General features: G+C 47.4%; 1 protein-coding gene across 1 annotated transcript; it reads left to right on the top strand.

The window, feature by feature from the left end:
* The first annotated feature begins 11,229 nt into the window (after positions 1-11,229).
* On the top strand, positions 11,230-12,914 carry LOC124702316 (malonyl-CoA:anthocyanidin 5-O-glucoside-6''-O-malonyltransferase-like). The gene has a single exon (XM_047234439.1). It carries the CDS (start codon positions 11,341-11,343, stop codon positions 12,799-12,801), a length of 1,461 nt encoding a protein of 486 aa, XP_047090395.1. The 5' UTR covers positions 11,230-11,340; the 3' UTR covers positions 12,802-12,914.
* Positions 12,915-13,185: the final 271 nt, after the last annotated feature.

Here is a 13,185-nt window from a genome sequence, read left to right on the forward strand (position 1 = left end):
AGTGCCATGCAACAAAGTCATTAAAATCTTCCCTGATTGGAATCTTTAACACAACATTTGCATCAACCTCCCAGAGGGTGTCACGAACCAGCCCCTCATCCCGAACTCCAGTGGATGGGTCTATAAGCTCGTGGACCTTTGTGAGTAAGTGATGTCTACGGGAGCTTCTATTCTTGTAGACAGTGTTGGGCCTCCAAGAGCAGAGGTTTGTAGAACAGCAGCAAGTTTCCCTTAAGTGGATCACCCAAGGTTTATCGAACTCAGGGAGGAAGAGGTCAAAGATATCCCTCTCATGCAACCCTGCAACAACAAAGCAAGAAGTCTCTTGTGTCCCCAACACACCTAATAGGTGCACTAGTTCGGCGAAGAGATAGTGAAATACAGGTGGTATGAATAAGTATGAGCAGTAGTAACGCAGCAGTAGTAACGCAGTAAAACAGTAAACAAGCAGCGATAGCAGTATTTAGGAACAAGGGCCTAGGGATTACACTTTCACTAGTGGACACTCTCAACATTGATCACATAACAGAATAGATAAATGCATACTCTACACTCTTTTGTTGGATGATGAACACATTGCGTAGGATTACACGAACCCTCAATGCCGGAGTTAACAAGCTCCACAATTCAATGTTCATATTTAAATAACCTTAGAGTGCATGAAAGATCAACACGACTAAACCAAGTACTAACACAAAATGCACACTGTCACCTTCACACTATGTAGGAGGAATAGATCACATCAATACCATCATAGCAATAGTTAACTTCATAATCTACAAGAGATCACAATCATAGCCTACGCCAAGTACTAACACGGATGCACACACTCGTCACCATTACACCGTGCAGGAGGAATAAAACTACTTTAATAACATCACTAGAGTAGCACATGGATAAATTGTGATACAAAACACATTGCAATCATAAAGAGATATAAATAAGCACTTCACTACACCATTCATAACAGTGAATAAGTATTCTGTGAAATATAGCCTAAGAGACCCACACGGTGCACACACTGTCACCTTTACACACGTGGGACAAGGAGTCTCCGGAGATCACATAAGTAAAACCCACTTGACTAGCATAATGACATCTAGATTACAAGCATCATCATATGAATCTCAATCATGTAAGGCAGCTCATGAGATTATTGTATTGAAGCACATAGGAGAGAGATTAACCACATAGCTACCGGTACAGCCCCGAGCCTCGATGGAGAACTACTCCCTCCTCATGGGAGACAGCAGCGTTGATGGAGATGGCGGTGGTGTCGATGGAGGAGCCTTCCGGGGCACTTCCCCGTCCCGGCGGCGTGCCGGAACAGAGACTCCTGTCCCCCGGATCTTGGCTTCGCGATGGCGGCGGCTCTGGAAGGTTTCTCGTACCGTGGCTTTTTCGTATCGAGGTTTTAGGTCTGGGACCTTTATATAGGCGAAGAGGCGGCGTAAGAAGGTCGAAGGGGCGACGACACCATAGGGCCGCGCGACCAGGGGGTGGGCCGCGCGACCAGGGGGTGGGCCGCGCCACCCTATCATCTGGGGGCCCTGTGGCCCCCTCTGGCGGCTCTCGGGTGTTCTGGATGCTTCCGGGCAAAATAGGAACCTGGGCGTTGATTTCGTCCGATTCCGAGAATATTTCCTTACTAGGATTTCTGAACCAAAAACAGCAGAAAACAGGAACTGGCCCTTCGGCATCTCGTCAATAGGTTAGTTCCGGAAAACGCATAATAATGACATATAATGTGCATAAAACATGTAGATATCATCAATAATGTGGCATGGAACATAAGAAATTATCGATACGTCGGAGACGTATCAGCATCCCCAAGCTTAGTTTTCCTCGTCCCGAGCAGGTAAACGATAAACAAAGATAATTTCTGGAGTGACATGCCATCATAAACTTGATCATACTATTGTAAACATATGTAATGAATGCAGCGATCAAAACAATGGTAATGACATGAGTAAACAACTGAATCATAAAGCAAAGATTTTTCATGAATAGTACTTCAAGACAAGCATCAAAAGTCTTGCATAAGAGTTAACTCATAAAGCAATAAATCAAAGTAAAGGTATTGAAGCAACACAATGGAAGATTAAGTTTCAGCGGTTGCTTTCAACTTGTAACATGTATATCTCATGGATAATTGTCAATGCAAAGCAATATAACAAGTGCAATAAGCAAGTATGTAAGAATCAATGCACAGTTCACACAAGTGTTTGCTTCTTGAGGTGGAGAGAAATAGGTGAACTGACTCAACATAAAAGTAAAAGAAAGGTCCTTCAAAGAGGAAAGCATCGATTGCTATATTTGTGCTAGAGCTTTGGTTTTGAAAACATAAAGAGAGCATAAAAGTAAAATTTTGAGAGGTGTTTGTTGTTGTCAATGAATGGTAGTGGGCACTCTATCTACCTCATCAACCAGACTTTCAAGAGCGGCTCCCATGAAGGACGTTATCTCTACCAGCAAGGTAGATCATCCCTCTTCTCTTTTGTTTACACATGTACTTTAGTTTAGTTTTTCTTTATTTATGGATGACACTCCTCCCAACCTTTTGCTTACACAAGCCATGGCTAACCGAATCCTCGGGTGCCTTCCAACAATCACATACCATGAAGGAGTGTCTATTTGCAAAATTAAGTTGCTTACTGATGAATTAGAGCAAAACATGTGAAGAGAATTATTAATGAAAGTTAATTAATTGGGGCTGGGAACCCCATTGCCAGCTCTTTTTGCAAAATTATTGGATAATCGGATGAAGCCACTAGTCCATTGTGAAAGTCTGTCAAAAGTAAATGACAAGATCGAAAGATAAAACACCACATACTTCCTCATGAGCTATAAAACATTGACACAAATCAGAGGTGATAAATTTTGAATCATTTAAAGGTAGCACTCAAGCAATTTACTTTGGAATGGCGGAGAAATACCATGTAGTAGGTAGGTATGGTGGACACAAATGGCATAGTGGTTGGCTCAAGGATTTTGGATGCATGAGAAGTATTCCCTCTCGATACAAGGTTTAGGCTAGCAAGGTCATTTGAAACAAACACAAGGATGAACCGGTGCAGCAGAACTCACATAAAAGACATATTGTAAACATTATAAGACTCTACACCGTCTTCCTTGTTGTTCAAAACTCAATACTAGAAATTATCTAGACTTTAGAGAGACCAATTATGCAAACCAAATTTTAGCAAGCTCTCACTACAAGAAAAGTTGCCATGGCCGACGAAGTTGAAGTCGCGCCGTGGTTGCTGGTGTACCATGGCCGACGATTTTGGTCCCTCCATGGTGCATGTCAAAACTTTTTTTTTCTCGTTTTTGAGGCCACCTAGCCCGACGAAAGCGGCCAAAACGTCGCGTATGGTGGCCCGGGACGTGGTGCATCGCGAATTCTCGGGTTCGCCGGCCGAGTCAACGCAAATCCGCACCGCCGAGGGATGTAGGGCCCGGATGGCAGCCTCTCCGGCATTGTTTTTTTCTCGATCGCGCCATCTCGTTCAACGTTCTCCGATCGAGCCGTTTACGATGCGGGATCATGGGTCCCGCATGTCATGCAAGAGCTTAAACATGAGCACAACAATTACCAAGTATCAAATTATCCAAGACATTTTAGAGTTACTACATGTAGTATTTTCCAATTCCAACCATATAACAATTTAACGAAGAAGAAACTTCGCCATGAATACTATGAGTAGAGCCTAAGGACATATTTGTCCATATGCTACAACGGGAGCGTGTCTCTCTCCCACAAAGTGAATGCTAGGATCCATTTTATTCAAACAAAACAAAAAACAAAAACAAACCGACGCTCCAAGCAAAGTGCATAAGATGTGACGGAATAAAAATATAGTTTCAGGGAGGAACCCGATAATGTTGTCGATGAAGAATGGGATGCCTTGGGCATCCCCAAGCTTAGACGCTTGAGTCTTCTTAGAATATGCAGGGGTGAACCACCGGGGCATCCCCAAGCTTAGAGCTTTCACTCTCCTTGATCATAGTATATCATACTCCTCTCTTGACCCTTGAAAACTTCCTCCACACCAAACTCGAAACAACTCATTAGAGGGTTAGTGCATAATAAAAATTCACATGTTCAGAGGTGACACAATCATTCTTAACACTTCTGGACATTGCATAAAGCTACTGGACATTAATGGATCAAAGAAATTCATCCAACATAGCAAAAGAGGCAATGCGAAATAAAAGGCAGAATCTGTCAAAACAGAACAGTCCGTAAAGATGGATTTTATTAGGCCACCAGACTTGCTCAAATGAAAATGCTCAAATTGAATGAAAGTTGCGTACATATCTGAGGATCATGCACGTAAATTGGCTTAATTTTCTGAGTTACCTACAGAGAGGTAGACCCAGTATTCGTGACAAGCAAAGAAATCTGAACTCGCGCAGTAATCCAAATCTAGTATTTACTTTACTATCAAAGACTTTACTTGGCACAACAAAACACAAAACTAAGATAAGGAGAGGTTGCTACAGTAGTAAACAACTTCCAAGACACAAATATAAAACAAAGTACTGTAGCAAAATAACACATGGGTTATCTCCCAAGAAGTTCTTTCTTTATAGCCATTAAGATGGGCTCAAATAGCTTTAATGATGCACTCGCAAGAAATAGTATTTGAAGCAAAAGAGAGCATCAAGAGGCAAATTCAAAACACATTTAAGTCTAACATGCTTCCTATGCATAGGAATCTTGTAAATAAACAAGTTCATGAAGAGCAAAGTAACAAGCATAGGAAGATAGAACAAGTGTAGCTTCAAAAATTTCAAGCACATAGAGAGGCATTTTAGTAACATGAAAATTTCTACAACCATATTTTCCTCTCTCATAATAACTTTCAGTAGCATCATGAGCAAACTCAACAATATAACTATCACATAAAGCATTCTTATCATGAGTCTCATGCATAAAATTATTACTCTCCACATAGGCATAATCAATTTTATTAGTAGTAGTGGGAGCAAATTCAACAAAGTAGCTATCATTATTATTCTCATCAAGTGTAGGAGGCATAGTATAATCACAACAAAATTTACTCTCCATAGTAGGTGGCACCAAAAGACCACTATCATTATAATCATCATAAATAGGAGGCAAAGTATCATCAAAGAAAATTTTCTCCTCAATGCTTGGGGGACTAAAAAGATCATGAAAACCAGCTTTCCCAAGCTTAGAACTTTCTACATTATTATCAACAATGGTGTTCAAAGCGCTCATACTAATATTACTACCAAAGATGCAAATAAGATTCCATAGGTTTTTTAATTTTCGCATCAAACAATCCATGTTTTAAATCAGGAAATAGAATAAGAAGCTCATTGTTGTCCATTATGCCAAACTAGTGTAAACAAGAAACAAAAAGATGCAATTGCAGGATCTAAAGGAAATAGCTTCGAGCACAAACACAATGGCGCCGTAAAAGTACTCATTACTCGGAACCGGAGTATGAGTGCCTTTTACCTTTCCTCCCCAAGCAACGGCGCTGTAAAAGTGCTTGATGTCTACGGGAGCTTCTATTCTTGTAGACAAGTGTTGGGCCTCCAAGAGCAGAGGTTTGTAGAACAAAGCAGCAAGTTTCCCTTAAGTGGATCACCCAAGGTTTATCGAACTCAGTGAGGAAGAGGTCAAAGATATCCCTCTCATGCAACCCCGCAACCACAAAGCAAGAAGTCTCTTGTGTCCCCAACACACCTAATAGGTGCACTAGTTCGGCGAAGAGATAGTGAAATACAGGTGGTATGAATAAGTAGTAGCAACGGCACCGTAAAAGTGCTTTGCCCAGACAAGTAAACAAGCAAGTAGTAACGCAGTAGCAAAGTAGTAACGCAAGAAAAACAAGAAACAAGCAACTGATAGCAGTATTTAGGAACAAGGCCTAGGGATTAGACTTTCACTAGTGGACACTCTCAACATTGATCACATAACAGTAATAGATAAATGCATACTCTACACTCTTTGTTGGATGATGAACACATTGCGTAGGATTACACGAACCCTCAATGCCGGAGTTAACAAGCTCCACAATTCAATGTTCATATTTAAATAACCTTAGAGTGCAAGAAAGATCAACACGACTAAACCAAGTACTAACATAGCATGCACACTCGTCACCTTCATGCTTATGTAGGAGGAATAGATCACATCAATACTATCATAGCAATAGTTAACTTCACAATCTACAAGAGATCATGATCATAGCATAAACCAAGTACTAACACGGATGCACACACTGTCACCATTACACCGTGCAGGAGGAATAAAACTACTTTAATAACATTGCTAGAGTAGCACATAGATAAATTGTGATACAAAACACATTGCAATCATAAAGAGATATAAATAAGCACTTCACTACGCCATTCATAACAGCTGAGTAAGTATTCTGTGAAATATAGCCTAAGAGACCCACACGGTGCACACACTCGTCACCTTTACACACGTGGGACAAGGAGTCTCCTGAGATCACATAAGTAAAACTCACTTGACTAGCATAATGACATCTAGATTACAAGCATCATCATATGAATCTCAATCATGTAAGGCAGCTCATGAGATTATTGTATTGAAGCACATAGGAGAGAGATGAACCACATAGCTACCTGTACAGCCCCGAGCCTCGATGGAGAACTACTCCCTCCTCATGGGAGCAAGCAGCGGTGATGAAGATGGCGGTGGAGATGGCAGCGGTGTCGATGGAGAAGCCTTCCGGGGCACTTCCCCGCTCCGGCAGGGTGCCGAACCGTAGACTCCTGTCCCCTGCATCTTGGCTTCGCGATGGCGGCGGCTCCGGAAGGTTTTCCGTATCGTGGTTCTTCGCATCGTGGTTTTCGCGACGGAGGCTTTAAATAGGCGGAAGGGCAGCGTCGGAGGGTCGAAGAGGCGGCCGGCACCATAGGCCGGCGCGGCCGTGCCTGGGCCGCGCCGCCCTATCAGTCGCGGGCCCACGTGGCCCCCCTCCGGCGGCTCTCGGGTGTTCCGGATGGTTCCGGTGAAAATAGGAACCTGGGTCTTGATTTCGTCCGATTCCGAGAATATTTCGTTACTAGGATTTCTGAAACCAAAAACAGCAGTAAAACAGTGAACCGGCACTTCGGCATCTTGTTAATAGGTTAGTTCCGTAAAATGCACGAATATGACATAAAGTGTGCATAAAACATGTAGGTATCATCAATAATATGGCATAGAACATAAGAAATTATCGATACGTCGGAGACGTATCACCCCTCTGCTTCCTTCTCCGCTTCGCCGTGGCTGCGGCGCGTCCCCGACCGGGTGGAGGAGGTCGGTGCCGTTTCTCGGAGTCGAACTCCTCGTCTGGAGCTCGAGGCCGGGGAGGTGGAGTGGGAGGTGGAGGTGGAGTGGGAGGGTGGAGGTGGAGGCGCGGCAGCCTGGCCGCGGCCGGCGCTGCTCATGGTGGCTCCGGCGGAGTCTGAGCGGCAGCGGCGCTACGGTGGAGGTTGTGCGGTGGCTAGGGTTTAGTGGGGAGGAGATGAGATGCTCGCGCCCCTGTTTATATAGATCAGAGGCAGGGCGACGGCCGCGGCACGCGTGTCATCGCCATTACTTCGTGCGCAGAGGTAGGCGACGGCCGCGCGCCACGCGAGGCATCGCCATTTACGCGGCCGCAGACTGCCGAAGCGACGCCTCAGCGCCGCATCGGCGGAGAAGACGCATCGACGCCGGGTCACTGCTGGCGGGCGGGCCGACGAAACGTCCGCCGCGACGCGAGCGGACACTTTGCGCGTCCGCAGAGAAGCATCCGAGACGCATATTTGAGTCAGGTTTGCGTCTCTGCCAAATAGCTTTCCAATGATATAATTTTTGAGACATATATTTTATATTTATTGATCAAAATAATAGTTAAAGCAATTTTTTAAACTACGTACGGCGGCTGTTAAATTGAAACGGAGGGAGTAGCACACTCTTCTTATCAACATCTCTTGTATTAGCACTACACATGACAGACAATTTATCATAATTCACAACTTGACCCGCACAAACATCATTATCGGTTGTCAGTGGAGGTGAACGAATTGAATAAGGGGAAAATCTACACAAAGGCGCCGCACGCGCGGTCTGTTGTGCGGCGGTTGCGTTGCGATCCGTGAAACTGCATCGCGTTCCATAGGGGGCCGCGCCCATCGCACCTTATCTCCTTGACCGCATCTCCCAGCCACGCAACTCTTTCCATCTCTCTCTCGGGCCACACAGGTAGTACCACAGCATCGGAGAGTCGCCGGCCGCCGGAGCGTCGCATCGGCGCACCTCGCCGGAGAGGTGTCGGAGTACCGCGCCCGCGCCGGAGAGTCGCCCGAGCACCGCGTCGGAGAGTTGTCGGACCACCGCGCCGAATAGGTGCCGGAGCACTGCACCAGGAGCGCCGGGGAGGTGGAGGAAAGCCGCTTCGGAAGGCACAAGAGGAGGAGGGCGCCGTCGACGTGCCGGCAGCGCGGAAGAACGTGCCACAGAGAACATGGAGCTACGCACGCGAGGAGATGGTTCATCTTCGTTCTCAGTTTCCTGGAGAATGGAGCTCGCCCTGCTGCTTAGATTCCATGCATGTAAGATATTTCGGGAAGTGGGCAGAAATTGGCAGGCAGGGGTAAGACTACCCACAATAGGAGTATCATGCATGCAAAATGATGATGTGGCAGTGCAATTAAGGATGAGTGAGAGGGTACTAGTATCATAGGTAGATATTGTATCATAGCACATACTACTAAAAAAATTAATGTCAAGTAAATCTTGTACATATATTTGCATTGAGATTCTACAAAACAATTAATATATGGAGACTATGATATTAGTATATGATACCATGCATTGTGGAGATAGTAACATGTAGTAGTATCATACGCATGATACTTCTATATGATACTATGCATTGTGAGTAGTCTAATTAACCTGGAAAATATGCACTAATTAATCTGGTAGTTATGACGATACTAATTAACTCGGAAAATATGCCAAGTTAATTGGGCAATTATAAATGTACTCCAAATTAATCTGGCAATTAGGACCGAATTAATCGGGCAATTATAAATATTGCAACTACCTAATTAATCCGATAATTACTCCTAATTAATATGTTAATTATCCCTAATTAATCTGGCAATTCAGTCCTAATTAATCTGGTAATAGTAGTACAGTACTACTAATATAGCATCTAGGAGCAACATGCCAGCGTGGTTGTAACCAAGACCTAATTAATTTGGGCAACTGTTTTGTGACATGAATGGATATATGGGTTGCATTCTCTTATCCTTGCGGCAGCAGCAGTCCTCCGACGACGACTGGTACAAGCCATCCCCGGGGTGGGGAGACGCCGGACAGGGCAGCAGCAGCCAGGCCGCGCAGCCGAAGGCCAACGACGATGGCTCCGACAACGACGGCGGCGACTACACGGTGTTCTACCGCCATTTCGGCATGTAGAGCGCCGTGTTTTAAAATTATCGTTTGAATTCCCCTAGCCGAATTCGAAATATAGTCGAATTCGGCCTCTATGTATGAACTCCTCCCGTAATGTAATAAATATCATTAAATTTAGTCTATATTCACCCGTTTTTAGCCGTAGTTTGTCAAGTTTCCGTTTTTAAATTCGCATCGTCGACTTCGCCTGGGCACGCGGCTGGAAAACTACTACTCCCCACGCCAAATCTTCCTCCAATCCGGACGAAAATTTCGCCGGATTTGGGCGTGGGGAGCGCCAACGAGTGGGGATGCTCTAAGTCGAAGCTCACGCATATATGATGGAACACCGCCCGGATGGCGACCACACGTGGGTGAAGCTGGACCATGAAGATCACATATGACATCATCACTGAGTGGAAGACAACGACAATTAAGAGCATCTCCAGCCGTTGGAGCTTCCAGATCAAAATCCGGCGCTATTTAGCTCCGGATGGATGTAACATTTGGTTTGGGGAGGCCCATATTCACAGCGGCGAGTCCAGGGTGGATGTAAAATTTAAACAAATATAGACGAATTCAGACAAAATTAGACGAAATACGTTTAAACATAGGCGAAATTTAGAGATATTTAACATATATAGCGAGTTCGTACATATATAGGCCGCCGTAATATATTTGAATTCGGCCAAAGGGAACATAACTAGAATTTAAAAACAACGTCCTACATGCCGAAACCTTGACATCGACCCCGACGAGGACGTGTCAGCGCGACACGGAAGGCACCGCCGCCGGTGGCGGCATCCCCATGACGGGGAGTTGCCGCCCTCGATGTGCGCGAGCACATTCTCGAGCGTGCGGCCCGGCGCACTCCACCATTGGCGGCCGGCAGCGTTGTTACGCGTTGGAGGAGGGGGAGGACCGTCGTACGCAGCGAGTTCCCGTTCATACCGGCGATGGAAGAACTCGTTCCAGGCGTCGTAGTTGTCGGGGAGGTACCGCTCCTCCGCGCGCTGCTCGTCGCTGAGGGTAACTCGCACAACGTCGATCGCGTCGGCTCCCACCGGAAGCGGCGGGATCAGGACGCCTCCCACGCTCAGGCGCCATCCTTCGGGCGCGTGGAAGTTCGGTGGCACCAGGTAGCCCGCCATGTGCAGAAGTCCCGCCTCCCACTGGTGTAGGGAACGCCGGCCGAAGACGTTTATCGCCGCGCCTTCGCCATTGCTCGCCGGAGGAGGATTGGGGAGAGAAGACTGGACTAGGGAGAGAAGGGAGACGGCGGTGGTGCATGCGGCCAGACGGGGTAGCACCGCGATAAATAGAGAGAGCTGCGCGTGCATTCGAGGCGACGGCATTAACTCGCCGCGTGGTAGCTACCAAATATACTCTAGCTATATCGTGTTTGGCTGGCTTTTACTAAATTCGTGGTAGTCTCTGAACTAGCATCACAAGTAATTCGAACTAGATGGTCTAATGCTACTACTACAAACATATACAGTACTACTCGTTGGCAGTTGAGGCTTGGCCCTGTTTCATGTTCTCTGCAGAAGGACACGATCGAGATGACTCTCTTTTCCCTTGGCATGCACACGCCCACGCAAGACTTGGCCGACTAGACGTCTAGACCACCAGCCCTTATCGCTCACCGACATCCTTACTCGTGGAGTGACTCAGCCACGTATATCTTCTCATACCATGCCACTTATCTTGCCACAAAAGCCAAACGTCGTGACTCAGCCACTATATCTTCTCATACCATGCCACTTATCTCCATCCTCCCTGGCCTTGTACTCTCTTGAGAGGTTTGTTATACAAGTTATCGTGCCTTTGAGGCTATAAAAGGGAAACAGAAGGCGACCCCACATCAAACCAAATATACTCTAGCTGGTAGCCTGGTACGCATGGCTTTGATGCAGATGCTTCGCTTCCCCATTTGGAGAAAAAAATCACCGATCCAGCTGCTGCTAGCTAGTGGTATGTGTGGTGTCGCCACGAACATCCGTGTGCGAGTTCTGAATGTCACCCATGTCCAGCCGGCGCAAACCACCAATCTGCCGCGACATGGTGCCATGATCAAGCTCTCGCCCTTCGACACTTGTTTCCTCGCGCTCCGGCCGGCCCAGGTGCTCTTCTTCTACGACGGCACGAGCCTCCCGCCGTTCCCATCACTCGTCAGCTTGCTGCGAGTCTCCCTTGGCGCCACGCTCGGTATCTTCGCACCCTTCGCCGGCAAGGTCACGGCCTGCTCCGATGACCATGACGTCGTCATCGACTGCTCCCCGGACCCGGGCGTGAAGTTCGTTGAGGCAGAGTACTCTGGCGACGCCGCCGACATGCGCCGGCTAGCCCGCGACAAAGAGCACGACACCGAGGCGTTCTTGCAGCTTGTGCCAGAGCTCGAAGTGGGCAGGCTGCCTGCCCCCGCGTTCGCGGTGCAGGTCACGCGCCCGGCAGACGGAGGCGGCGCCGTAGCGGTTGGGGTGGTCATGCACCACGCGGTGGCCGACGGGCAGTCCCTGTGGCAGTTCATGCGGGCTTGGTCGACCATGTCGCAAGAGGGCTCACTGGCCGTCGCCCTTGCGCCGACGTTTGACCGGACGGGGATCCTGCGGCACCCTAAAGCAGAGGCTGCGGCGCGAAATTTGGCTCGGTTCTCCGCGCCGGAGTTGCCCAAGGTGAACAGGTTCCCAGATCCGGACTGGAGGAGGCAGAGTCCACGAACCTACCTTCTCACCGCTGGCCAGATCAAGTCGCTGAAGCAGCGCATCCTATTCCTGCAGAGTCAAGCCACCACCAAGAACGGCGACGGCCCACCAGAGCCACCAACAACCTACGTCGCCATCGCATCGCTGCTGTGGACATCCATCGTCCGCGCCAGGTCCGTGAACAGCGCCGCCACGCTCGACGACGAGTACCTCTCGTTCCCCGCGGATTACCGCCGTCGCTTGCACCCACCTCTCGAACCCGGCTTCTTCGGCAACTGCATCAAGGTCCACTACGTGCGTGCCACGACCAGCGACCTCGTCTGCCGCAGCGTCAACAACGACAACGGGCTCGTGCGTGCTGCAGCAGGGTTTGGGCGGGCGATGCGTGAGCACGTGGAGAAGGAGGACCCGCTGGGCGACGCTGACCGGTGGGTGGAGATGATCCAAGGGCTAACGCGGGAAAGGCTCATGGTGTTGGGGGGGTCCAACCGGCACATGATGTACGAGGTGGACTTCGGGTGGGGGCAGCCGAGACGGGTGGAATTTATCTTGAACACAACGCTTTTAGGGGCGTCGGGCGGCGCGGTATATGTGTCCGTGAACCTTCATCGGGACCACGTGGATACCTTTGAGGCCAATTTCCTATCGCATGTTTGAGAGCATGCTGTTAGGACGTGTTTGGTAGCCCGGGTCAACTGAGAACGACTATCTCTTCTCATACATGATGACCCTATAAAAGTTGGAATAAGATAAGATGTTATTTGGTATCACATGTATGAGTTGGGATGAGTTGAGGTGAGATGTTGTTTGGTAGCACATGGATGAGTTGAGATGAGATTTTAGCACAAATTCAATATTTGGACAAAGTAGAGACTATATCTAAATATAAAATACACATTGATTCAATATTCCATAAAATACACACTTATTCAATATTCAAAAGGTGCAGTTTTTGCAAAAAAAAAGTCCCTAAAACAGAGTAAAAAATCGATTGGATCCTCTGCATCCAGGAACTCGATCTGCAACTTCAAGCCCCGGAGC

This window comes from Lolium rigidum, chromosome 3 (genome assembly GCF_022539505.1).
Source record: "Lolium rigidum isolate FL_2022 chromosome 3, APGP_CSIRO_Lrig_0.1, whole genome shotgun sequence".
NCBI lineage: Eukaryota > Viridiplantae > Streptophyta > Magnoliopsida > Poales > Poaceae > Lolium > Lolium rigidum.

What these genes read in the sequence shown, in the direction of transcription:
- LOC124702316 (XM_047234439.1), top strand. Translation starts at nt 11,341, where the DNA reads ATGGCTTTGATGCAGATGCTTCGCTTCCCCATTTGGAGAAAAAAATCA.